We start from the raw sequence: 26,623 nt of genomic DNA on the forward strand, positions 1-26,623 counted from the left end.
TTAAAAATTAATTAATTAATTAAATATTTTTTAAACGTAAATTCTTTAAATACATAAATAAAAGAATAAAAAGTAAATAAATGATTAACAATCTATGAATAACTATACTTTAAAAAGGTATGTGAAAAGGTGAGCAATATAATTTGACATTTAAAAATTCAGTCTTGTGTCATTTTATTATTCACATATAGATTCATTGCACGACCTAGCCATCAATACAATAATTCTTGCTAAATTTTTCAGACGTAAGAATAAATATTTCAAATCTCTTCCGAATTTTAATATTTTTCATAAAGAATTATGTCATTATTTTTCATCTATGAAATATTTGAAGGGGGGTAATGCTTTGAAACTGTGTAGAATTGTTGAGGAGCTTAAATTAGCTGATAGACCACAAAATTCTCCTTATTCTTTTAAAAAATTGAACATTTTTTAAATTTATTTTTCAGTTTTCTCTCTCTCTTTCTCTATTTAATTATTTCACTTACATTTATTATGTGATTAAAATATCTGATGTTGTGGATGTATAATAAAAATAACTAAAAAACTGCAATTTCTGGAGAAATTACTCTGGGTCTTTGCTGTGTGAAGATACAGATCTCAGCTCCACCCAGTGCCATCAATAGAATGGACAAACATGCCCGTCAATGGCATAAAACAAAGTAAATGCCATTTGAAATGAATGGGAAATTTGGACGTCCATGGCCGTCAATGGAAGCACCCTCCATAAGCGTCAATAGAATCGTGGACGTTTGGGGGACACGTCTTATTGATATCTGGTCATTTCCTGTTGATTTGGGGACATTGTTTTTTTTTTGCCATTGAAAATGAATGGGAAAAAATTTGGACGTCAATGGCCGTCAATGGCATCGACTTACATTGGATAATAATAAAACATATATATTTACTTACAGAGGCGTCGCGTCCCATTAGGCAAACCAGGCAATTGCCTAGCCCCCCCCAAGCCAACAGGGGCCCCCAGAGGGCCAACAGATTTAGCACACGCAGCTTTACTGCATGCCAATGAAAGCCTTGTGTCTGAGTTCCCTGAACTACACTCCCCCCCTCCCTCACATGACTCAGAGTGAGAGTGAGCGGCGATTTAGCTTTATTTTAATTGGCGTATATCCAAAATGAAGAGAAGTTATAATTATGAAAGCGACAAAAGAAAGAAAAAAAAGCAGAAGAGGAGAAAAGTGAACTATGTTACTGGAGTTTTATGTCCTAATGTAGTAGAAGCCGGGCACTTTGAGTGTCCTAAAAAGCGCTCTATGAGACCGAGGCGTTATTATTAGGGCTGTCAAATTTTTAAGGGGCGGTAATGTAGGATGACCCACTCATGCATTGCTGCAAACAGACTACAATGGCACTGTTTTATGTATATTGAGAGCCAAGAGGCAGAGACAAGTGAGAGGAGTGGACTCAGGCATTCATTGGGACCGCACTATTTAATGGCATAAGCTTTGGCGTGTCTTCCACAACAATTATAACTATTGTGGTGAGCGACGTGGGGTAGAATGACAGAAGATAAACTTTTTCTTAACACCCTGTATTGAACACAACGCAGATAAGATATACCATTTGCAGCCACTACTGACCGTCATGGTCGCCCAACTTCCCATCATGCATTTGGACGGAACATTTAAGTCACTACAGTATCATTTACTGAAAGCACGACAAAAATAATACTCCTATTTCTAAAAAAAAATAATGTTCACAAAAAGATTAGCGCTCAATGCAAAGAGAACTGGCATTCCCAATCAAAATAGCTATGCAAAAAAATACTCAGACTTTGGTCAAACTCTATTCAAGCATTTCGTTTAGCTAAAAAATACACTAGATGGCAATATTTAATCACAATATACAAACTATCAGAGGTCTCGTACGTTGTGAAGTCAACACTCAAATGAAGGTAAGGTACAATGAACGCGGAAACTACGGCGTCAGTCGAGGGGCAAAACCCACGAGAAAAACTTGGCTAGATCTTATAATTAATTTAAAACTCGCCCTTGACACCTAATGGTGTATTTCAATCACTACCTTCCACAATGGCAAGCTATTAGTTTATTTTTTGATTAAAAATTTACAAATTTTATGAAAACAAAAACATTCAGATGGGTTTTAATATAAAATACTATAACTTGTACTCACATTTATCTTTTAAGAATTACAAGTCTTTCTATCCGTGGATCCCTTTCACAGAAAGAATGTTAATAATGTTAATGCCATCTTGTGGATTTGTTGTTATTGATTTATTGTTACAATAAACAAATACAGTACTTACGTACAGTATGTTGAATGTATATATCCGTCTTATCTTTCCATTCCAACAATAATTTACAGAAAAATATGGCATACTTTAGAGATGGTCTGAATTGCGATTAATTACGATTAATTAATTTTTAAGCTGTGATTAACTCGATTAAAAAATGTAATCGTTTGACAGCCTAATTTAAACTAGGGGTGTCAAACGATTAAAATTTTTAATCAAATTAATTACAGCTCAAAAATTAATTAATCGTAATTAATCACAATTAATCGCAATTCAAACCATCTATAAAATATGCCATATTTTTCTGTAAATTATTGTTGGAATGGAAAGATAAGACACAAGACTGATAAATACAGTACGTTGAATGTATGTGTTTATTATAACAATAAATCAACAAGATGGCATTAACATTATTAACATTCTGCTAAAGCGATCCATGGATAGAAAGACTTGTAGTTCTTAAAAGATAAATAAAAATAATAAATAAAATATATAAATGTATAAATAAATAAAATATATAAATATTTATAAAAATTTATAGAAAACAAAAGATAATAACTAGTACAAGTTATAGAAATTTTATATTAAAACCCCTCTTCATGTTTTCGTTTTAATATCATTTGTAAAATTTTCAATCAAAAAATAAACTAGTAGCCCGCCATTGTTGATGTCAATAATTACTTACACAATGCTCATGGATGCTGAAACCTATAAAATCAGTCGCACCCAAGCGCCAGCAGAGGGCGGCAAAACTCCGAAAAACACAACAAGTGCACCTTTCACTTTGCAGTCCTTTTTGCTGTCCTTTCTGTTTGAGCGGGGCATTTGTGCGTTAATTGCGTCAAATATTTTAACGGGATTAATTAAAAAAAATAATTACCGCTCGTTAACGCGATAATTTTGACACCCCTAAACAAACTGAAAAGACAAATTTGCACTTAACACTTTTGCACAATAGAGGGCAGTATAATACAGAATAACTACGTTGGGAGGCATTTTTTTTTAGTTTAGTTTATGCAGCTTTTATGCAGTTACACATAAATATTATACTGTCATATCATAAATGTGCACCTTCCATGTAAATATGATGTATACCCATGTATTAAACAGTTTTTTTTAATTATTTGGAGACTTAGAAAACAGTCTAAACAAAAATATTCCATAATTTATGCACGGCTTAGTCAGGTTGACTTTCTAGTTCTATTAATAAACAAATAAAAACAAACTAAAATGTGTATTTTAACTACAATTTTTTTTAAAAAATCCCTTAAATGCTTTGGTAATTATGCTGGAATGCAACCACAACTCCCTTTGGAATGATTGTAGTAAACAAACACTTTATTTTCACAAGCCTTTGCGCTCTTTTCATCTCATTATCTTAACTCACAGTTTGCCTTTCTAGGAGTGGGAACTCCCGTCAAGGTGCCAAAAAGACGCAGAGAGGAAGGAAAGGGGCGGGCTCAAAGAGAATGCTTGGCGTTTTTACGCATCTGATGCGCCAGTTTCAAGTCAGTGTGCAAAGGGAGCCCGCAGGAAACCAACAGGATTGGCGTTATTTCACGCACACGCGTGGCTGAAGTGGAACGAGGCATAAAAGGTAAGATTTTTTAATTAACGTGAATGATGCAAAACTTGCCATTCAAGGGAGGTGTTGTTTTCATGCGGAAAATGCGCAAAAACAATAGGGAAATAGTAAGGAGTTGGGGTTTAAAATGGGTGAAATGTGTGGAACTATTTGTAGAGAAGTGTTTTTTTTTTAATCTAGAGAGACTTTGACAAGATTTTTCTAGGGAAAAAATGGCTGACTATGTTTACAGCTCATTCATATTTGTGAGTTCAAATGATGTCATGTCTCTAGAGCTCGAAGTTTCCACTAGCATCTTGGTCGGGTGACATGTGGGTGAGACTCCTGCATAGAAAATAGATAAATAAATAAAATATTTGTGTAAAAAAAAGAATAATAACAAATACATTTTTGGATATGAAAACGCATACAGAAAAAAAAAAAAAAAACACAAAACAATTGAATAAAAATGTTTCAAAAGGTGTTGTAAATACATTAAAAATCCAATTTTTGTTGTAAAAAAATCATTTTAAAATAATTTTTAAAGTGTTCAGAAATGCTAATGCATTTTTACAAAAAAATACTACTGAATACATGAAATTCAAACCTGTGTCAAAAAGTGACGTAAACATATTTAAAAATCCAATTTTTGTTGTAAATAATAAAATTAAAATTTGAATAATTATAAATTATTATTTTTTTAAATGTCTCAAAAAGTGATGTAAATACATCTAAAACTCAAATTTTTGGAGTAAAAAAAATTACAATTTAAAATTTTTAAAAAGTATTCAGAAATGCAAATACGTTTTTTTTTTTTTTAAATTAATAAATAAAAATGTGTCAAAAAGTGATGTACATTTAAAATTCTAATATTTGTAGTAAAATATCAAATATATTTCTAAAAACTTCAAAATATTCAGAAATACAAACACATTTCTACAAAAAAAATATTGAATACATGAAAGTAAAATGTGTCCAAAGAAATAACGTAAATAGATTTAAAAATCCAATTTTTGCAGTAAAAAATAAAAGTTTTTAAATAATTAAAAAGTATTCAGAAATGCAAATACATAAAAAAAAACAGCAATTGAAAAAATGAAAACATGTCTCAAAAACTGACGTGAGCACATTTAAAAATCAAATTTGTGTAATAAAAAATATAATTTAGAATTTTCTTTGAAAAAAAAGTATCCAGAATTGTAAATACATTTTTAAAAACGACTAGATAAAAATGTGTCAAAAAGTGATGTTAATATATTTAAAAATCAAATTTTTTTTTTGTAAAATATAAAATGAATATATTTCTAAATAATTAAAAAATATTCAGAGATACAAATACATTTTTTTTAAAACTATTGAATAAATGAAAGTGAAATTTGGGTCAAAAAGTGACGTAAATATATTTAAAAATCCAATTTTTGTTGTAAAAAAAATCAAATATATTTTGAAATAATTAAAAAGTATTCAGAAATGAAAATACTCAAAAAAAAAAACAGTAAACAATTGAATAAATGAAAATCTCATAAAGTCAAGTAAATAAATTTAAAAATCCAGTTTTTTTTAGTAAAAAAATTTTTTTTAATTAAAAATCAAAAATAGAACTACATTTAAAACAATTGAATTAATTCAAGTGATGTATAGGTAAAACATTTAAATCCATTTAAAAATATTTGGTAAAAAAAAAAAAAAAAAAGTATTAAAAATGTGAATACATTAGAAAACAGTTGGATAAATTAAAATAATATGTGTAAAAAAAATGTACACAGATACAGTTTGAAATTAAATATTGTTTTTTTAAATCAAAAATAACCTTAGAGAATCTATTTCTTAAAAAAAAAAAAATCACAGAAGGTTTTTATATTTTAACTAGAGTGTTCTGGCTTGTATACTTATCTGTCTTCCACAGTACCTCGTTGTTTACTCACCGAGAAACAGAGCAGAAGAAAAAAATAACGGTCTTCTCAGAAACGTGCAATTTTTTTGGCCACATTTCGACCACGCTTGCATTCCTCCGAATTTTTTACTTTGAGTGAAAGTTGATACTGTGTACGTGAATATTCATCGGATAGAAACTGCTTAGCAACTGGAAACAAGCATGAAAATGAAAATCTCATCAAGTTTTGTGTTAGTGTAACTCAAAAATCACAAAACTTGTGAGACATAGAAAATAAAAATAACACACTCTCCAAATAATCAAATAATATTTCTGAAATATCTCACACAACTTCCCTCCTCTGCAGGTTTGAATTCCTTTCTTTGACATCATTGTTTATAGAACAAACAACAACCTCTGAAAGTTTGCCATACCAAAACAGAGCTCCAAATGAAAGACAAACAAATCAAGCAGAAAAGTGAACTAACAAGCACTTGCGACATTAACACCTCAGACCTAAAATGGACATCCCGTGAGAAAATGACTTAGTTTTACCTACGTAGGGATAATGTAGCTGAATAAGCAGCTACGTACTTGACGTAGCGCGTTGCTGCAACAATATTGAAAGCATCTCGTGAGGCTGTGTTTGAGAATCAGTTTCCAAAATAAGGAAATCCTTAATGTTTTCGCTCATCTACATCAAATTTATAATACATTTATACCAGGGTGTCAACTTACTTTGGCTCACATGCCACATTCAAGGCAATTAGATCTCATGTTAGCCGGACTGGTTTTTTTTTTTTGGTAAAAAAAAAAAGTTGACTCACTGGCTGCCATTGACTCAGTGAATGACCCAGTCAAAATGGATCAATTTTTTAAAAATTGTTTTTCAGAAAGCCACAATAAAATAACTCTTTCTGAATTCTTCACGGAACAAAAGTAAATAAAATAAAAATAAAAATAATATAATATAATATATAGGGCTGTCAAAATTATCGCGTTAACGGGCGGTAATTTATTTTTTAAATTAATCACGTTAAAATGTTTGACGCATTTAACGCACATGCCCCGCTCAAACAGATTAAAATGACAGCACAGTGTCATGTACTTGTGTTTTTTTGGTGTTTTTTCGCCCTCTGCTGGCGCTTGGGTGTGACTGATTTTATGGGTTTAAGCACCATCCATGATCATTGTGTAATTATTGACATCAATAATGGCGAGCTACTAGTTTATTTTTTGTTTGAAAATTTTACAAATTTTATTAAAACGAAAACATTAAGAGGGGTTTTAATATAATATTTCTATAACTTGTACAAACATTTATCTTTTAAGAACTACAAGTCTTTCTATCCATGGATCGCTTTAACAGAATGTTAATAACGTTAATGTCATCTTGTGGATTTATTGTTATAATAAACAAATACAGTACTTATGTACCTTATGTTGAATGTATATATCCGTCTTGTGTCTTATCTTTCCATTCCAACAATAATTTACAGAAAAATATGGCATATTTTATAGATGGTGTTAATTGCGATTAATTAGGATTAATTAATTTTTAAGCTGTGATTAACTCGATTAAAAATTTTAATTGTTCGACAGCCCAAAATATAATATAATATAATATAATATAATATAATATAATATAATATAATATAATATAATATAATATAATATAATATAATACAATATAATACAATACAATACAATACAATACAATACAATACAATACAATACAATACAATACAATACAATACAATACAATACAATACAATACAATACAATACCCCGCCCAGGTCAGGCTCGTGAATGAAAACTCACCATTTTGATAACTTAACATCACATGTCTCATGAAGAGTCTCACCAATTTTTAGGAGGATCCAACTAACTGCCTTGGCGCAATGAGCACTGGTTGGTGCTTGGGCCCTAATTCATGTTCTGTGATAATTACGTCTTCAGTTACTGTACCAGTTGTTTCATTAATTGCAAGTCATGTTATTTGCTAACACTTTATTTGACAGTGGCACCATAAGACGGTCATAAGATCATTATATTTATGACATGACATTGCCAAGAGCGTTAATGAATGTTTCTGACGGATGTCATTTTGTGCCATCCGGCAATTTATCTCACTTTTGAATGGATGTAAAAGCTGGACATAAATAGAGTTAGTGACATAATTTGCCGATGACACTTAATGACATCTGTCATAAGCATTTATTAATGCCCATGATAGTGTCATGTCATAATTATGATGGTTTTATGGCAGTTTTATGACTGCTGTCAAGTGTTACCTATTAACCCAAATAAATCAACAAATCAGCTACATTGGACTATAAGCCGCAAGATTGAAAATGAGAGGAAAAAGTAGCGGCTTATAGTCCGAACATTACGGTATATATATAGTTAATTGGGACAGTGTGAATTCATTTTAGTTTTTATTATCATTTTATTAATTCATAAATAAATAATGAATTATTTTCATTTTTAAAAATTGTATAGAAAATACAAAAAATGATGAATTATTAAAAAATACAAACATTAAACATTGCTATTGAGTTTTTTTGAATGACCAAAAATATTCCCTTGCTCTATAAAGTTTCAAAGTTCTTAGGTAGGTGTCAATTTTTGAATGTCACCGTCATTGCACTGCTAATGCCACAACATTGTCACATGCATGAAGGGGTTGCAGCTTTTAGTAGTCGATTAATCTATCAATTTGTTAGTTCAAATAATAATCGGATTAGGAACATTTAATGAATTGCAGAATAAATTTTAGTAGATGTAAAACAAAGTCTTGCTAAGATTGCACTTTCAAAAGGGCATGAAATGTGAATACAAAATAAAATTCCCGAGTGTTTCTTAAAATTATGCAGAACTTTCATTTAAAAATAAATTAAAAATACCTGATCTTAGCCGCTAGCTTAAATGCTATAAAATGTTAACATTTTTTTCACAATGCTCTTAACAAATCGTTAAAACACGAATCCCCCCCCCCCCAAAAAAAACTATTAACTAAATCACGAATGCATAAAAAACATTAGCGCAAACAAAAACTTACCTTATGTTGGTCTTAACAGGGAGCAGCTGGATTCAGTCATGTTCAGAGTTGCCACTAGAGGGCAGTGTATCCACCCAAATCAATAAAACTAAATGCAAACACCCTTCAAAACAAACCATTATGACGCCACTCTAATTAAACGAATAATTGAAGCAGCAAAATTTGATTCAAAGCTTTTTTCGAATGGAATTACTCGAGTTAATCGATTAATCGTTGCAGCACTACATGCAAGTCATATGTTCTCAGACTCTGGCTCAATCAGGCTACTGTATAATGCTGATGCAATATTATGAGTAACATTGCAGCATTTTTGCACTTTTACATCAATATCTATTTATTCACTTTATTCCCCATCTGTGTACAGTGTTTATTTTACCCTTATTGTATGGTGAAGCTCTAAATCTCGTCGTACTCTGCACAATGACAATAAAAGCTTTCTCTTCTATTCTATTTTCAAGGTCTTGTCATTTCAACTGCCCAAATTCTTAGTTATTTTTGTTTCCAAAGTCTCATTCACATGCTTAACCACAATGCTACTTCTGTTTGCAGACACTGTGTGGATTGTGAAGGATGCACAATGCGGAAAAAAAAAACAAAGAACAGCTGCAAACCCGCACAATGTGTGGTAGCGAATGACAGGAAACATTCGGGAAAACCTTTTTTTAAAAAAAGAAAAACAAATATGTCCGGGAGGAAAGACATTGTTATGTTGCGGCAACATCAACAGAAAATAGCCATTTTTAGACATTTTAATTGATTGATGGTGATAGATGTTCATTCGTGTGGGGTCCGATTATCCTTCTGAGGTGAAGGGGAATCAGTTTATCACTAGTTGTAGATGTCCAATCCATTTGAAGTGGGAGGGTTGGCAATTTTAGCCAAAGAGTGAAAATATACACATAAAGCGTTGGAGAAATAAATTAGTGTATTAAAGTAGTATCAATTAAAAAATAAAAATATAAAAAATTGCGTTGAAAAATACAGTAAAATTTTGGAAATCCTAAAAAAGAAAGATTAAAAAATGATAACAAATAAGATATTCAATATTAAATAAGTTTTTGATTTACATTCTTGACTGAAACATTAATAATAAATTTCCAACATAAAAAAGTTGGAATTTATTAATACATTCCTTCATACAGTATTTATTGTATAAGCTTACCCAAAACTTTTTTTATAGTTTGAATTTTTTTTCAATTTTTTTATATTTTATTTCAACATCTTTATTTTCTTTATTTCCTTTTAATTATTTTTAAAATATTTTTTTAAATTATCATTTTAAGTGGATTTTCAAATTTTTAGTTGTATTTTCAATTTAATTAATACTACATTTTTATTTTTAATCTTTTTTTGCAAAATTGTTTAGCTGTATTTTTCAAAAAATTTTCCCCACAATATTTTTATTGATTATACACATTTATTGACGACATGACAATAAATTGATTACCAAAACCAAACCCATAAACATTTCACAATCAAATGATTTCACACATTGTATTTTTCAATTTAAAGCAACACTTGATAACTTTTTAGTTTCGGTCAATTTTAGCAACGCCGGTGGACAAAAGCGGTAGTGTTTTGCCTTAAAGAAGACTACATTTCCCATGATGACCAGGGCACACCCGCACAGAGTCGTAAAATCTTTAAATCATTCAAAAATCAATCTCCTGGACGCCTGCAGATGGATTAAACAACATTTCTGTTTCCAGTGGCTAGGTGAAGGATAAAGGTAATTGAAGGAATCTGACCTTGTAGCCAGACCGCCGGAATCGCGCCGGTCGAACCCGCACTGGAGCATCTCCAACGACTCGGGCTGGCGGGACCGGGCAATCCGGCCAGAAGGGCAAACTCCGCGTATTAACCTTAGTCCTAACACTTTGTACTGACTCCATTTTGAAAGGTTTAAAGAAGGCTCACTGAAAACAAGTTGACAATTTATTCAGGTCAACAGAGATCAAAACGGCAAGGCAAAACAGAAACACTCAGGCGGGGAGGCAAGCGTATTCCAAGGTCACCATATTAGAAGTCAACATAAGGTTCCTGAGAAAAAAATGACCACAATTAGTTAAACATTCAGTCTTTTGAAGGCTTTCGCAGGGCGGGAAGTGGCAGGAAGAAGGGTGTGTTTAGGATTAGGGCTGCAGCCATCGATTATTTTAGTAGTCGATTAATTGATAAACTAGTTAGTTCCAATAATTGAGTAATCTGATAAGCAACATGAATAATTTAAATTCCTGAGCTGAGCCTCAAACGGTATAAGAAAATTAAATGAATAAGGATCTATGTACAACAAAAGAACAATTGCCTAATTTACATAGCCAGAGTCTGCTAGCTTAAATGCTATAAAACGCTAATTTTTTTTGTTATTACAATGCTCTTAACAAATGTTTCAGACACATATTCCTACAAAAAAACGACTAAATATACCTATAAACTAAATAACGAATGCATTAAAAAAACATTAGCTCAAACGAAAACATGGCTTATGTTGGTCTTAACATGAAGCAGCTGGATTCAGCCATGTGAAATGAGGCAGACTAGAGGGCAGTTTATCCACCCAAATCAATAAAACTAAATACAATTTACCATTACAACACCACTTAAATTAAACGAATACTCGAACCAGCAAAATTTAATTTGAATCTTTTTTTCTAATCGAATACTCGAGTTAATCGATTAATCGTTGCAGCACTATTTAGGATTATTTTCTGGTTGTGGATTGGACAGGAGGGTTCGGGAGTTACTGTTGTCCGGGAAACAAGGGTTGTGGATTTTGCCACCTCAGCGTCAAAGGGGTCAGTCATTTATGTTATCAGTTGGATATTGGCCATTCTCCGGTGCTCCTTATGTTGGTACAGAGCGTCCCGCCATTTGTTCTGGACTGTCCGGGAGAACTGATTGTGAGAGTTGGTGCATCAATCTTGCTCATGACGCACACGTTGGGCTTCTGTGATAAGAATTTGTGTCTCTTTTATGCCCTAAATTCTGCTTGTTTTCCTTAAACTATGGTATAAGTGCTATTTATTTTATATTGAGTGTGTGCAGAGTAATACAAACAGTTAGTCGGTGCCTATGAGAAAAGGTACCATCTCGTTCAGTAATAAATCCAGTTGTGGCTAAACAATAGCATAGTGTTGCTCGTGTTGCTTTATTTACAAACAGCCACTTCCAGTCCTAATGGTTTGGACGCCAATCGCCGTCAATGAGTTAAAAAAGCAGTCAAAATGCTTTCCTCACTCGCAACACATGACACAAAACAGACTTGAATGCTATATTTTGACATGACTAGTTTGTTTTTTCTTTTGACCTAGCAAGAGGAAGCCAGTTTGCTATCAGTGCGAAGGGATGTCTTCACTCCCAACACCAAACGTCTCCATTCCGGCGTCTTCTACTAGAAGCGGAATGTAAACCGAATGTAAAAGATGAGTTCTTTAAGCGGCCACCGTAAAGGTCAACATTTTCTCGAACGATCGTTTTGTCTAACGTTTTTCATAAACAACCAGTTCATTTTCTTTTTCAGAAAAATAATAGTTTGAGCTCTGGGTCATGTCATTGTTTCGACTGAGTCCCGAGGGACGTTTAGGAACCGCTTTGGTTTCTCAGCTGTGCTTTGATGCTACTTGATGCCCAAATTAGGGTAAAAATATGGATGAATCTTGACAACTGCCTTCTGATTTTTTTTTTTGCATTCTTGTACGCAGGAGGTCAGGGTGACATCATGAGCGATCGCTTCGATTGTAAGAACTGCAAGGAGTCCCTGTACGGACGCAAGTACATCCAAGCGGAGGATAATCCGCACTGCATCCCGTGTTATGATCGTCTTTATGCTAATACTTGCCAGGAATGCAAAGAAATCATCAATCATAATGCAAAAGTAAGATTATTTGGATTATGATAGCATGTTTTGGTTCGAATTATGCAAAATTTTTGAATTTCGGCTGGGGTTGATGTTGTTTCGGTGGAAGTGAAAGTTTCTGAGGGGAGAGTTTGTTCAAAACTCATTCACTGACTTGATCATGTTTCACTGCCATTGACGGCAATAGATGCTGGCAGCGATCTTTCGTGTTTAAATACCTGTAGTTGCTAACAAACTCGGCTAAACGGTTTACAAGATAGCAGCTAGGTTGTAGCATGTTGTACATGTCGTCATAGTAGTCTGATCGTGAAATCGTTCCTTTTTATCGGCACCGAATGCCTCTTCTTGACAAAAAGCCGCCATTTAATTTCACCTGTGCTAACTCGGCTAGCAACGTGCTAGAATAGCAGCTTCGTCCTAGCAAACTGATTGTTAAATTGTTCCTTTGTAATGGCATCAAGCGTCTTCCTGACAGTATGTCCTTGTTAAAAACTCGCATTCTTACGAAGTTAACAAACTCAGCTAGCAGCGTGCTAGCATAGCAGCTTCGTCCTAGCAAATTGATTGCTAAATTGTTACTTTTTATGGCATCAATTGTCTTCTCTTGACAAAAAGCCGCCATTTAATTTTACCTTTGCTAACTCGGCTAGCAACGTGCTAGCATAGCAGCTTCGTCCTGGCAACTGTTAAATCGTTCATTTGTAATGGCATCAAGCGTCTTCCTGACCGTATGTCCTTGTTAAAACCTCACATTCTTACAAAGTTAACAAACTCAGCTAGCAGTGTGCTAGCATAGCAGCTTTGTCCTAGCAAACTGATTGTTAAATTGTTCCTTTGTAATGGCATCAAGTGACTTCCTGACAGTATGTACTTGTTAAAAACACGCCTTCTTACAAAGTTAACGAACTCGGCTAGCAGCGTGCTAGCATAGCAGCTTCGTCCTAGCAAACTGAGCACTAAATTGCTCCTTTGTAATGGCACCAGAATGTCTTTTCTTGATAAAAAGCTGCTATGTAATTAGAAAAATTGTACCTTTGCACAAAGCTAATGGACTCATCTAGCAGGGTGATAGCATAGCAGCTTCATCCAAGCAAACTGATCGCTAAATTGTTTCTTTTTGTGGCACCAAGTGTCTTTTAACTGTACAGTACATTGTTGTAAATAACTCGCCTTCTTACAAATTTAATGAACTCAGCTAGCAGCGTGCTAACATAGCAACTTTTTTCATAACAAACATTGTTAACTCGGTCCTTCATAATTCATGGCGGTGTGTAGGCCTAATTGTAAATAACTCTCCTTCATACAAAAATAACGAACTCAGCTAACACTGTGCTAGCATAGCAGCGTCTTCATAGCAAACTGATTGTGAAATAGTTCCTTTTTCCTTCCAAATGTCTTTTGACAAAAGGCTGCAATGTAATTGTAATTAACTGAACTTACCTTTGCACAAAGTTAATGAATTCGGATAGCTGCGCATGCTAGCATAGCAGCTATGTCCCAGCAAACTGATTGTTAAATCGTTCTATTTTTAATGGCACAAATGTATTTTCTTGACAAAAAGGTGCCATGTACAGTGGGGCAAATAAGTATTTAGTCAACCACCAACTGTGCGAGTTCTCCTACTTGAAAAGATTAGAGAGGCCTGTTATTGTCAACATGTGTAAACCTCAACCATGAGAGACAGAATGTGGAAAAAAAACCTGAAAATCACATTGTTTGATTTTTAGAGAATTTATTTCCAAATTAGAGTGGAAAATAAGTATTTGGTCACCTACAAACAAGCAAGATTTCTGACTGTCAAAGAGGTCTAACTTCTTCTAACGAGGTCTAACGAGGCACCTGTTTTAACTCATTATCGGTATAAAAGACACCTGTCCACAACCTCAGTCAGTCACACTCCAAACTCCACTATGGCCAAGACCAAAGAGCTGTCGAAGGACACCAGAGACAAAATTGTAGACCTGCACCAGGATGGGAAGACTGAATCCACAATAGGTAAAACGCTTGGTGTAAAGAAATCAACTGTGGGAGCAATTATTAGAAAATGGAAGACATACAAGAATACTGATAATTTCCCTCGATCTGGGGCTCCATGCAAGATCTCACCCCGTGGCGTCAAAATGATAACAAGAACGGTGAGCAAAAATCCCAGAACCACACGAGGGGTCCGAGTGAATGACCTACAGAGAGCTGGGACCACAGTAACAAAGGCTATTATCAGTAACACAATGCGCCACCAGGGACTCAAATCCTGCACTGCCAGACGTGTCCCCCTGCTGAAGAAAGGACATGTCCAGGCCCGTCTGTGATTCGCTAGAGAGCATTTGTATGATCCAGAAGAGGACTGGGAGAATGTGTTCTGGTCAGAGGAAACCAAAATAGAACTTTTTGGTAGAAACACAGGTTCCTGTGTTTGAAGGAGAAAGAATACTGAATCGCATCCGAAGAACACCATACCCACTGTGAAGCATGGGGTTGGAAACATCATGCTTTGGGGCTGTTTTTCTGCAAAGGGACCAGGACGACTGATCTATGTAAAGGAAAGAATGATTGGGGCCATGTATCGAGAGATTTTGAGTGAAAATCTCCTTCCATCAGGAAGGGCATTGAAGATCACACTTGGCTGGGTCTTTCAGCATGACAATGATCCCAAACACACAGCCAGGGCAACAAAGGAGTGGCTTCGTAAGAAGCATTTCAAGGTCCTGGAGTGGCCTAGCCAGTCCCCAGATCCCAACCCCATAGAAAATCTGTGGAGGGAGTTGAAAGTCCGTGTTGGCCAACGACAGCCCCAAAACATCACTGCTCTAGAGGAGATCTGCATGGAGGAATGGGCCAAACTACCAGCAACAGTGTGTGATAAGCTTGTGAAGAGTTACAGAAAACGTTTGGCCTCTGTTATTGTCAACAAAGGGTACATAACAAAGTATTGAAATGAACTTTTGGTATTGACCAAATACTTATTTTCCACCATGATTTGCAAATAAATTATTTAAAAATCAAACAATGTGATTTTCAGTTTTTTTCTTCCACATTCTGTCTCTCATGGTTGAGGTTTACCCATGTTGACAATTACAGGCCTCGCTAATATTTTCAAGTGGAAGAACTTGCACAATTAGTGGTTGACTAAATACTTATTTGCCTCACTGTAATTGTAAATGATGCACCTTTGCACATAGTTAATGAGCTCAGCTAGCCATGTGCTAGCATAGCCGCTTTGTCCAAGCAAACTGATCGTTAAATCGTTTCTTTATAGTGGCACTAAGTGTCTTTTCTTAACTGTATATACTTGTAAATAACTCTCCATCTTACAAAGTTCACAAACTCAACTAGCAGACTGCTAGCATAGCAGGTTCGTCACAGCAAACTGATCATGAAAATGTTCCTTTATAGTGGCACCAAGACTCTTTTCTTTACAAAAGTCAGCATGTAACATAACGTAAATGTAATGTAAATAGCACACCTTCTCAAAAGGTAGTTTCGGAAATGCTATCGTGAACAAACAGAGTGTTGTTGGGTAATGGAATGCTCATGCAAGTAAGTAAAGACTGAATGAAAGCTTTCAGCTAAGAATGATGCTAGTTAGCTTTTAAAAATCCATAAATAAGCCGCTTCGTTGTTAAAAGGGAGAGGAAAAAAAGTACAGTAATCATTACTCTTTCTTCAACCCGTGAAAAAAAAGAAAACTCTTAAGTCTTCAAGAAAACACCCGTTGATGTCACGAAAGGCCACGAGCATCCCGTAATTCACGATCTCCATGTGAGGGAGCGCCAGTAAATCACGCCGCTGCTTACTTTGGCCCTCCAGCTCGCTCACAAGACGAAGCGGCGGCCATTCCTCATCCCGTTCGCTCAGTGGCCTGTAAAAGCCGTTTTTTGCCCGCCGTTCAATGGATCCATTTATCAAAAGCTTGAGATGAACTGCTGCTGAACTGCAGCTGTTCAAAAACAAAACACAAAAGTCTTCCAACAGGGATCTCCTGACTGTGATCCGCGTGGGTTTTAGTGTACCATTTTGTTAACTAAGTCTTTGTCTTTCAGGAGCTGTTTTACGACAACCGATACTACCACGAACACTGCTTCCGCTGCATGCGTTGCGAGCGCTCGCTGGCCGACGAGCCCTTCACCAGCCAGGATGATGCGCTGGTGTGCAGCGAATGCTACGGCAACGAATTCTCCTCCAAGTGTGTAGTCTGCGATAAGAAGGTTCTGCCCGGTGAGTGGAAACGGACACAAATCTCTAACTAGGAGTACCAAAATTAAACTAGAAAATACAATTTCTGGAGAAATTACGTGGGTAGCTTTGTGTGCTGGTCAGTCAACTTGTAGTACACTGTAAAAGTAAGTATCGGCACTTGGAGTGCAAGTACACGCAAGTACAGGCACTTGTAGTGCGAGTACACGCAAGTACACGCACTAGTAGTACACATGCAAGCAGGTACACACACTTGTTGTACAAATACACACAAGTACACGTATTTGTAGTACAAGTACATGCACTTATAGTAAATATCCCTGCAAGTACACGCACTTATAGTACGTCCCCACAAGTACACACACTTGTAGTACAAGTACACGCAGGTGCACGCATTTATAGTACAAGTACACGCACTTGTAGTACAAGTCAGTACACGCACTTATAGTACATGTCCCCGCAAGTACACGCACTTATAGTACAAGTCCCCGCAAGTACACGCACTTATCGTACAAGTCCCCGCAAGTACACGCACTTGTAGTACACGTCCCCGCAAGTACACGCACTTGTAGTACATGTCCCCGCAAGTACAAGCACTTGTAGTACATGTCCCCGCAAGTAAACACACTCGTGTAGTACATGTCCCCGCAAGTACAAGCACTTGTAGTACATGTCCCCGCAAGTACACACACTTGAAGTACATGTCCCCGCATGTAAACGCAGCTGTAGTACATGTGCAAGCAAGAACATGCACTAGTAGTACACGTGCAAGCAAGTAAACACACTTGTTGTACAAATACACACAAGTATACGTACTTGTAGTCCAGGTACATGCATTGCAGTACAAGTACACGCATTTATAGTACACGCATTTATAGTACAAGTACATGCACTTGTAGTACATGTAAACACAAGCACACGCACTTGTAGTACAAGTAAGTACATGCACTTATAGTGCATGTCCCCGCAAGTACACACACTTATAGTACATGTCCCCACAAGTACACGCACTTATAGTACAAGTCCCCGCAAGTAAACGCACTTGTAGTGCATGTGCAGGCAAGAACATGCACTAGTAGTACACGTGCAAGCAACTAAACACACTTGTTGTACAAATACACACAAGTACACGTATTTGTAGTACAAGTACACACAAGTATACGTACTTGTAGTCCAGGTACATGCATTGTAGTACAAGTACACGCAAGTACACACATTTATAGTACAAGTACATGCACTTGTAGTACAAGTAAACACAAGCACACTCACTTGTAGTACATGTACACACACGGGTACACACACTTGTAAAAAAGTACACGCACTTGTAGTACAAGCAAGTACACACACTTATAGTACATGTCCCCGCAAGTACACGCATTTTTAGTACAAGTACACACACTTGTAGTACAAAGAAACACAAGTACACAAACTTGTAGTACATGTACACACAAGTACACACACTTGTAGAACAAGTACACGCACTTGTAGTACATGTCCCTGCAAGTATACGCACTTGTAGTACATGTCCCCGCAAGTACACGCACTTGTAGTACATGTCCCCGCAAGTACAAGCACTTGTAGTACATGTCCCCGCAAGTACAAGCACTTGTAGTACATGTCCCCGCAAGTACACTCACTTGTTGTGCATGTCCCTGCAAGTACACGTCCCCGCATGTACACGCACTTGTAGTACATGTCAATGCCAAAGATGGCCATTTACGTCAATGCCAAAGACAGACACATACAGTATGTCGTAGACTAGTACTGATAGGTTTACTTATATATTAAAAATACATGTACTTACTGTACATACAGTATATATATAAAACTTAATGAAATAAATACACATTAAAATGCATAAACAAATAATAAAATAACATTTAATTACACATTTACTGTATCTACACTTGGCACTTCTGGATTAAAACTTTATATCTGTCAATGGCAGACATTAGACATTCCGACGTGTAGAAGATTTAAAAACACATCCTTGGCACAGTACGAGTTAATAACAACATATTTGATGATCTGTCACAGACGTGGTTGAGAGTCACTGCTCTCCAAGGTCTCCTAAATGAATAACAGGAAGTGCAGAACAGGTTTAACTGTGGTTTCGAATACTCACATATTTCAATGCTTCACATGACACTTAGAAGATAGTGATGACAAATATTTCCTATCATTATCAACGCGCTTCTCATCGACAGGATCCAAATTGTTGGAGTACGGCGGCTCCACGTGGCACGAGGACTGTTTCATGTGTCACGGCTGCGAGAAGCCCATCGGCGCCGAGGCCTTTATCCCAGACAAAAACAATTACTACTGCGTGCCGTGCTACGAGGGAAGACTCGCTCCCCGCTGCAGGCACTGCAACAAGGTGAACGCGGTGGAATGCCATTGACAGAGATAGACGTCCAATTGGATTGGCCGTCTAGCGCCGTCAATGGCATGTGAAGAGTTAATAACAGAGGCTTTGACATGTAATTGTATGAGTAATGTAATTGTGAAAGTAGTGGTTGAGAAATAAGCAGGTTATGTAATAATTCAAAGGTCTGCGCATAACTTCGCATAGGAGCATTGCCCCAACCAACATGGCCGCCACCGAGCCATATCGTCAGCTACCTTATTTGTTCAATTAAAAACAACAAAAATTAAAATACAAAAGATACAGTCCAAAATAATTAAATACAAAAAATGTATATTTTTTTAAAACTAAGTTTGTAAAAATAAAAATAATAGAAAATAAATGTATTACAAAATAGGTTTAAAAATTTTGAATAATCAAATGAATTTAAGGCATTTTGAGATGTATTTTTAAAAAAAATAAAAATAATAAGATATGACAAAATTATTAAAAAAAAAAAAAAAAAAAAAAAAAAACTGGTTTGTATTGTCCAGGCATTGCATTTGATGGCGACGTTACCAGTCATCCTTACAATTCATTTAATTAAATAAAATAATCATTAAAAATGTTTATTTGTTAAGTTACATAATATATAAAAAAAATTATAAAATTTAAAATTTGAAGCATTTTGAAAAATTAAAAAAGTCTAATAATATTTTGATCATAAAATAATTTAAAAAATATTTTCAACAATTAAAAGAATTAAAAATTGTTTTGAAATAAAATAAAAAATAAATGTTTAAAAAAATTGAATAACCAAAATAAAATTTAGGGTAATTTGAAAATATTTTTTTTCTAAATCAAAATAATGAATGTAAAATATAATAAAAGAATTTGTAAAAAGCAAGTTATGACTTTAATTGTATTGTCCACGCATTGCATTTGACGGCGATGTTGCCCCTACCAATATGGCTGCCACTGCGGGACGTTGCCAGTCATCTTCACAATTCTTTAAATAAAATATTCATTAAAAATATGTTTATGTGTTAAATTAATGAATACATAAAAAAAAAAATTTAAACATATAATTATGTAAAATTTTAAATTCAAAGCATTTTGAAAAATTTTAATGATCAGAAAATTTAAAAAAATATATGTTCAACAATTTAAAGAATTAAAAATAAATCATTGGTTTAAAATAAAATATTTTGGATTAAAATAAATACACGTAAAACATTAAATGTTAAACTATACATAAATAATTTAAAAAAATCTACAAATAAAACTAATAAAAAAATGAACACAAAATCTGAAAAAATGTTTTAAAAAATTTATATCTAAATAAAAAAGTATAAAAATAATATAATCAAAATACTATATTAACACAAACAGAATAGTAAAGACCTCTCCCATCTCTAAAAATGTGGTAACTTATCCTGAGTCTTTTCCTTATTTCAATGTTTTTTTTGTGTGTGTGTGTTTTGGAACGGCAGGCTCTGACTAAAGGAGGGGTGACCTACCGGGACGAGGTGTGGCACAAAGAATGCTTCCTCTGCTCGGGATGCAAAAGCCCTTTGGCTGGCCAACCGTTCACCTCGGAGGGGGAAAAACCTTACTGCGTCAAGTGCTTCAGCAGCCTCTACGCCAAAAAATGCGCCGGCTGCAACACGGCCATCACAGGTACGGAAAACTCACTCGCTAACGTACGCTCGCTCGCTTTAACGACGCCTATTTGCGCGTCTGCAGGCTTCGGAGACGGCAAATACGTGTCTTTTGAGGAGCGACAGTGGCACCAGCCGTGTTTCAAGTGCTCCCGATGCTCCGTGTCGTTGGTGGGATCTGGATTTTTTCCGGACCGAGAGCAGATTTTGTGTAAAGACTGCAACAGCGACGACTGACCGGATCGGGGACGGACACCAAGGCTCCATTTTTTGGGGTTGAAATAATAATCCGAATAGTTTGCGCACCATTTTTTATCAATTAAATATGTATTAGGAAGTATTTGAATGACAGATTTGTCTTTTTAAAAGACTTCTTTAAGGGTGGTAAACATGAGAATTTAGTCGGGATGTTTCTGAGGTGATAGTTTATTCCTAACTCACTGGCTGCTATTGAGAGTGATAGATGTCCAAACTGTTTGAAAAGCTGAAGTGAAAGTTTTGGAGGTGCGAGTTTATTCATAATTCATTGGCTTCCATTGACGGCAATGGAGGCCTAATCTATTTGAAAACTTGAAGTGAAAGTTTCTAAGGTGAGAGTTTGTTTTCAAAAGCTGAAGTGAAATTTTCTGAGGTGAGAGTTTATAACTTATTGGCTGCCACTGACAGATGTCCAGTCTAGCTGAGAAGCTGAAGTGAAAGTTTCAGAGGTGCGAGTTTATTTTTGACCAATAGATGTCCACCCTACTTGAAAAGGCGGAGTGAAAGTTTCTGCTGTGAGGGTTTATAATTTATAGGCTGTCATTGATAGTGACAGACGTCTAATCTATTTAAATAGTTTAAGTGAAAGTTTCGGAGGTGAGTTTACTCGTAACTCATCAACTGACATCAACGCTACTTGGAAAGTTGAAGTGAAAGTTTCTAAAGTGAGAGTTTATTCATAACTCATCGGCTATGATTGACAGCAATGGATGTACCATCTATTTGAACATTTGAAGTGAAAGTTTCGGCAGTGAGAGTTTATCACTCATCAATAGACATCAACAGTACTTGAAAAGGCTAAATGAAAGTTTCTGATGTGAGAATTCATTCATAACTCATTGGCTACCATTGACAGCAATAGATGTACAATCTATTTGAAAAGTTGAAGTGAAATTTTCTGAGGTGAGTTTATTCACAACTCATCACTAGACATCAACTGTACTTAAAAAGTTGAAGTGAAAGTTTCCGAGGTGAGAGTTTATTCATAACTCATTGGCTGCGATTGACAGTGATAGACATCCAATTTATTTGAGAAGTTGAAGTGAAAGTTTCTGAGGTGAGGGTTTACTCATAACTCATCAGTAGACAACAACTCTACTTGAAAAGTTGAAGTGAAAGTTTCGGAGGTGAGTTTATTCACATCTCATCAATAGACATCAACTGTGCTTAAAAAGTTGAAGTGTAAGTTTCTGAGGTGAGAGTTTATTCATAACGCATTGGCTACGATTGACAGCGATAGACATCCAATCTGTTTGAGAAGTTGAAGTGAAAGTTTCTGAGGTGAGGGTTCACTCATAACTCATCAGTAGACAACAACTCTACTTGAAAAGTTGAAGTGAAAGTTTCGGAGGTGAGTTTATTCACATCTCATCAATAGACATCAACTGTACTTAAAAAGTTGAAGTGAAAGTTTCTGAGGTGAGAGTTTATTCATAACCCATTGGCTACGATTGACAGTGATAGACATCCAATCTGTTTGAGAAGTTGAAGTGAAAGTTTCTGAGGTGAGTTTATTCACATCTCATCAATAGACATCAACTGTACTTAAAAAGTTGAAGATAAAGTTTCTGAGGTGAGAGTTTATTCATAACGCATTGGCTACGATTGACAGTGATAGACATCCAATCTGTTGGAGAAGTTGAAGTGAAAGTTTCTGAGGTGAGTTAACTCATAACTCATCAATAGACATACACTTGACTTCTAAAGTTGAAGTGAATGTTTCTGAGGTGAGAGTTTATTCATAACTCATTGGCTATTGTTGACAGTGATAGACAACAACTACTTGAAAAGTTGAAGTGAAAGTTTCTGAGGTGAGACTTCATTCATAAATCACTGGCTACCATAGACAGCAATAGATGTACAATCTATTTGAAAAGTTGAAGTGAAAGTTTCGGAGGTGCAAGTTTATTTACAACTTATAGGCTGCCATTGACAGACGTCAAATCTATTTGAAAAGCTGAAGTGAAAGTTTCTGAAGTGAGATTTATTGGCTGACATTGAAAGAGACAGACATCCAATCTGTTTGAAAAGTCGAAATGAAAGTTCCGGAGGTGTGAGTTTACTCATTGCACATGTCCAACTAAATTCTCATGTCCTCAAATTCAAACAAATGGACATTTCCGATGCAAAATTGTAAAATGTATTTTATTAATGGCCACTCTGGAATATTTGCATGTTCATATTCTAATAGAAGCCTCACATCTTCCCCTTCTTAGCAGCAATGTAGCATTTTAGGATTTAATAATCTTGTACTATATGCAAAATTCATTGTTTTTGATGTAAAAACCAACAAATAATTCAATTTCTATTAAAATGATGCATTGAAAAACCTGTCATTTCAACTCACTAAAATTAGCCCCACCCACTTTGCATCCTCAAAATAGCGCTCCCGTGCGAACTCAATCAACTCAGCGAAGAGTCTAAATATTTACAGTTCGCAACCTCGTATTTATATAATCGTGACATCATGATGGAGGAACACCGCGATCGCGCATTTTCATTTTCCATCCGATTAAATCCACGCAAACCATTAAAAATATGATTTAAAGCGGCGTGAACGTGACCGCCGCTTCGGCCTGTGTTGTTTCACCGTCAACTCCGATGCGCGGTTGTCACGCGGTGAACGTGAACATCCAGCCACTTCCTGCTGTTGATCACCATTTATGAGCTGAAACTGCAACAAAACTCCTCCACTTATCGAGTCCAGATGAAAAATAAATAATAAAAAGAGCCACGCGGTTGCTGTTTTTTGTCCGACTGCTTTCCCAGGCTTCGTCCTGAAATATATTTGACCTCATTTGAGGCGGTGCGGCAGAGTTGTTTGCTCCCAAGAGGGGGAGAAGGAAGGATATGGTGGCAAATATTCGTAGTGCTGAGTCACTACCCTGCCTATAAAACATATTTACAGTGCCCTCCATAATTATTGGATTTATAATAATTATGTGTTTTTTAGCTTCTAATATATTTTTTTTCTTCTAAATAATATGGGACCTTAATGGAAAAAAATAGAAAAATCCAACCTTCAATACAGGTGCATTTATTCAATGGGGAAACAATCCCACATAAAGAAATAATTATTTGACATCAAATAATGTGTGCCACAATTATTAGCACCCCTGGTGTTCATACTTTGTACAACCCCCTTTTGCCAACAAAACAAGGTCTGGGGACTGAGATGCAGTGTTGTTAATCTTACTGAAAAAAAGTAATTAATTATAGTTACAAATTACTTCTCCCAAAAAGTAATTGCGTTAGTAACTCAGTTACCTGAATGTAAGAGTAATTAGTTACTTGGCAAAGTAATTGGTGATAATTACTTTTTTTTGTCCTCAAAAAAAAAAAAAAAAAAAAACATTGGCCACACTATGTGAAGTTTTTTTGTGAAGGTTTTTGGTACAATTGGCCCGAGCCCAATTCTTTACCCTAATTTACCCTTTACCCTGAATCAACTGTTAAAAGTTGTTAAAATTGCTCCCATTATTGCATTAGTTCCCTTCTCTCTACTTTCGATATATGAAAGTTTTAAAACTGTTTCATCATTTAAAGATAGATTCAAGTCAAGATTATCCCGATTTAGAAGTATTTTAGATAAAAAGTTACTTAGGTTCGCTAGGAAGGTTCTCTACAACAGAGCCGTCCTAAAAAGTCTACTGCTTTAAGATGGCGGCTGTCTACTAACGCATTTAGTGCCATGGCTGTCATTTGGCATCTAGTTATATCTATATACAGTACATGTGATATCTACCATGTCTACCATATCTACCATAACATGCGGGCGTAGTTTGTGGGCTATCGGCTACAACATGTATTATTGGAGCTACCTAGCATCGCGTTTGCTCGGCGTCACAACTTTCTTGCCTCCTCCCCACTCCTGCTCTGCTCTGTCGTCTCAGTGAGTCCGTCTCCCTCAGACTTTTCGACCAATATAGTAACGCATGCCTTTCCGCCCTCATTAACGGTAACGGCGTTGCCAAGATGAGAAAATTAATTAGATTCCCCACTGTAGCTGACCGCTCGGAATGATGCGACACGCAGAGGGCTTCGACGGGTGTTCTTTAACTTTATTTTCAGTCATTTTTTGTTCTTTAGTTGACACCGTGAAAACTACAAAATTTCAGAAACGTAACAACGGTGTGGCATTAAAATACAATTCACAAAACCAACAATAAACATTTCCATTTCTCCTACCTCCATCTGCTTTCCGAGCGCGCTATCTTCAATCGAACCAATATAACCTCTCCACACTACAGTCTTTACACAAACAAATACAAGCCAAACGAATATAAACATAAATTCCCGCAGTAATAATAACTCTTGCAATTTATTTGTGGACTCACCTACGATGTGGCTGCGCTGCTTCTCAGACAGTGCAGCGTGTGGACAGGTTTACAGACAGGTGTGCTAGATTTCCTCATTAAGAAAAAGACGGGAGCATGGGGTTGTGCGCGGTGCCTTTCAAAAGAAATGCAAAAATGGAAGTGCCCGCAATTCACAGACCCACACGCCATTTACACCCACTACTGAAAAAAAAATAGCGCCGTTATATTGTAACGCCGTTATTAACAACACTGCTGAGATGGCCATGGGAGGAGCTTGACTTTGTGTCTGATGAACCATTTCTGTGTAAATTTGGCCATATGTTTAGGGTCATCGTCTTGCTGAAAGATCCCGTTGACGACCCTCTTCAGCTTTCGGGCAGAGGGCAACAGATTTTGATTTAAAATGTCCTGGTATTTCAAAGCATTCATGATGCCATGCACCCTAACAAGGTTCCCAGGGCCTTTGGAAGCAAAACAGCCCCACAGCATCACTGACCCACCCCCATACTTCACAGTGGGTATGAGGTGCTGTCTACACGCCAACAAGCTGTTTGGGAGGCATGCACGGGGAAAACCTTTCCTCACTCACAATCATAAACGCAAATGTCTGGAGTTCGCCAAGCGGTATTGGGGCTTCAACTGGGACCGTGTGCTTTGGTCAGATGAGACCAAGATTGAGCTTTTTGGCAACAAACACTCTAAGTGGGTCTGGCGTTCCACGAAAGATGCGCATGCTGAAAAGCACCTCATACCCACTGTGAAGTATGAGGGTGGGTCAGTGATGCTCTGGGGTTGTTTCGCTTCCAAAGGCCATGGGAACCTTGTTAGGGTGCATGGCATCATGAATGCTTTGAAACACCAGGACATTTTAAATCAAAATCTGTTGCCCTCTGCCCGAAAGCTGAAGATGGGTCGTCACTGGGTCTTTCGGCAAGACAATGACCCTAAACATATGGCCAAATCTACACAGAAATGGTTGACCAGACACAAAATCAAGCTCCTCCCATGGCCATCTCAGTCCCCAGACCTCAACCCCATTGAAAATCTGTGGGGTGAGCTGAAGAGGAGAGGACCCAGGTCTCTGGATGATTTAGAGAGATTCTGCAAGGAGGAATGGCTGAAGATCCCTCTTTCTGTCTTTTCCCATCTTGTGAAACATTATAGGAGAAGATTAGGTTGTACAAAGCATTAACACCAGGGGTGCTAATAATTGTGACACAC

The 26,623-nt window shown here is 36.0% G+C and overlaps 1 protein-coding gene across 4 annotated transcripts; it reads left to right on the forward strand.

The window, feature by feature from the left end:
- Positions 1-3,754: 3,754 nt before the first annotated feature.
- LOC130910836 (four and a half LIM domains protein 3-like) lies at positions 3,755-25,049 on the forward strand. Of its 4 annotated transcripts, none has more exons than XR_009061918.1 (7): positions 3,755-3,869; positions 12,472-12,644; positions 16,667-16,841; positions 19,028-19,197; positions 20,658-20,844; positions 20,911-22,364; positions 22,435-25,049. XR_009061918.1 is itself a non-coding variant. In XM_057828424.1 (6 exons), the coding sequence occupies exons 2-6, from the start codon at positions 12,489-12,491 to the stop codon at positions 21,060-21,062; spliced, it is 840 nt and encodes a 279-aa protein (XP_057684407.1). In that variant the 5' UTR covers positions 3,755-3,869; positions 12,472-12,488; the 3' UTR covers positions 21,063-25,047. The 4 variants fall into 4 exon arrangements, 1 of the variants encoding a protein (XP_057684407.1); XR_009061916.1 differs by having other exon boundaries at positions 20,911-22,140; positions 22,211-25,048; XR_009061917.1 differs by having other exon boundaries at positions 20,911-21,986; positions 22,211-25,047.
- The last annotated feature ends 1,574 nt before the right edge of the window (positions 25,050-26,623 follow it).

Source organism: Corythoichthys intestinalis, chromosome 22, assembly GCF_030265065.1.
Source record: "Corythoichthys intestinalis isolate RoL2023-P3 chromosome 22, ASM3026506v1, whole genome shotgun sequence".
In the NCBI taxonomy this organism is placed as follows: Eukaryota; Metazoa; Chordata; class Actinopteri; order Syngnathiformes; family Syngnathidae; genus Corythoichthys; species Corythoichthys intestinalis.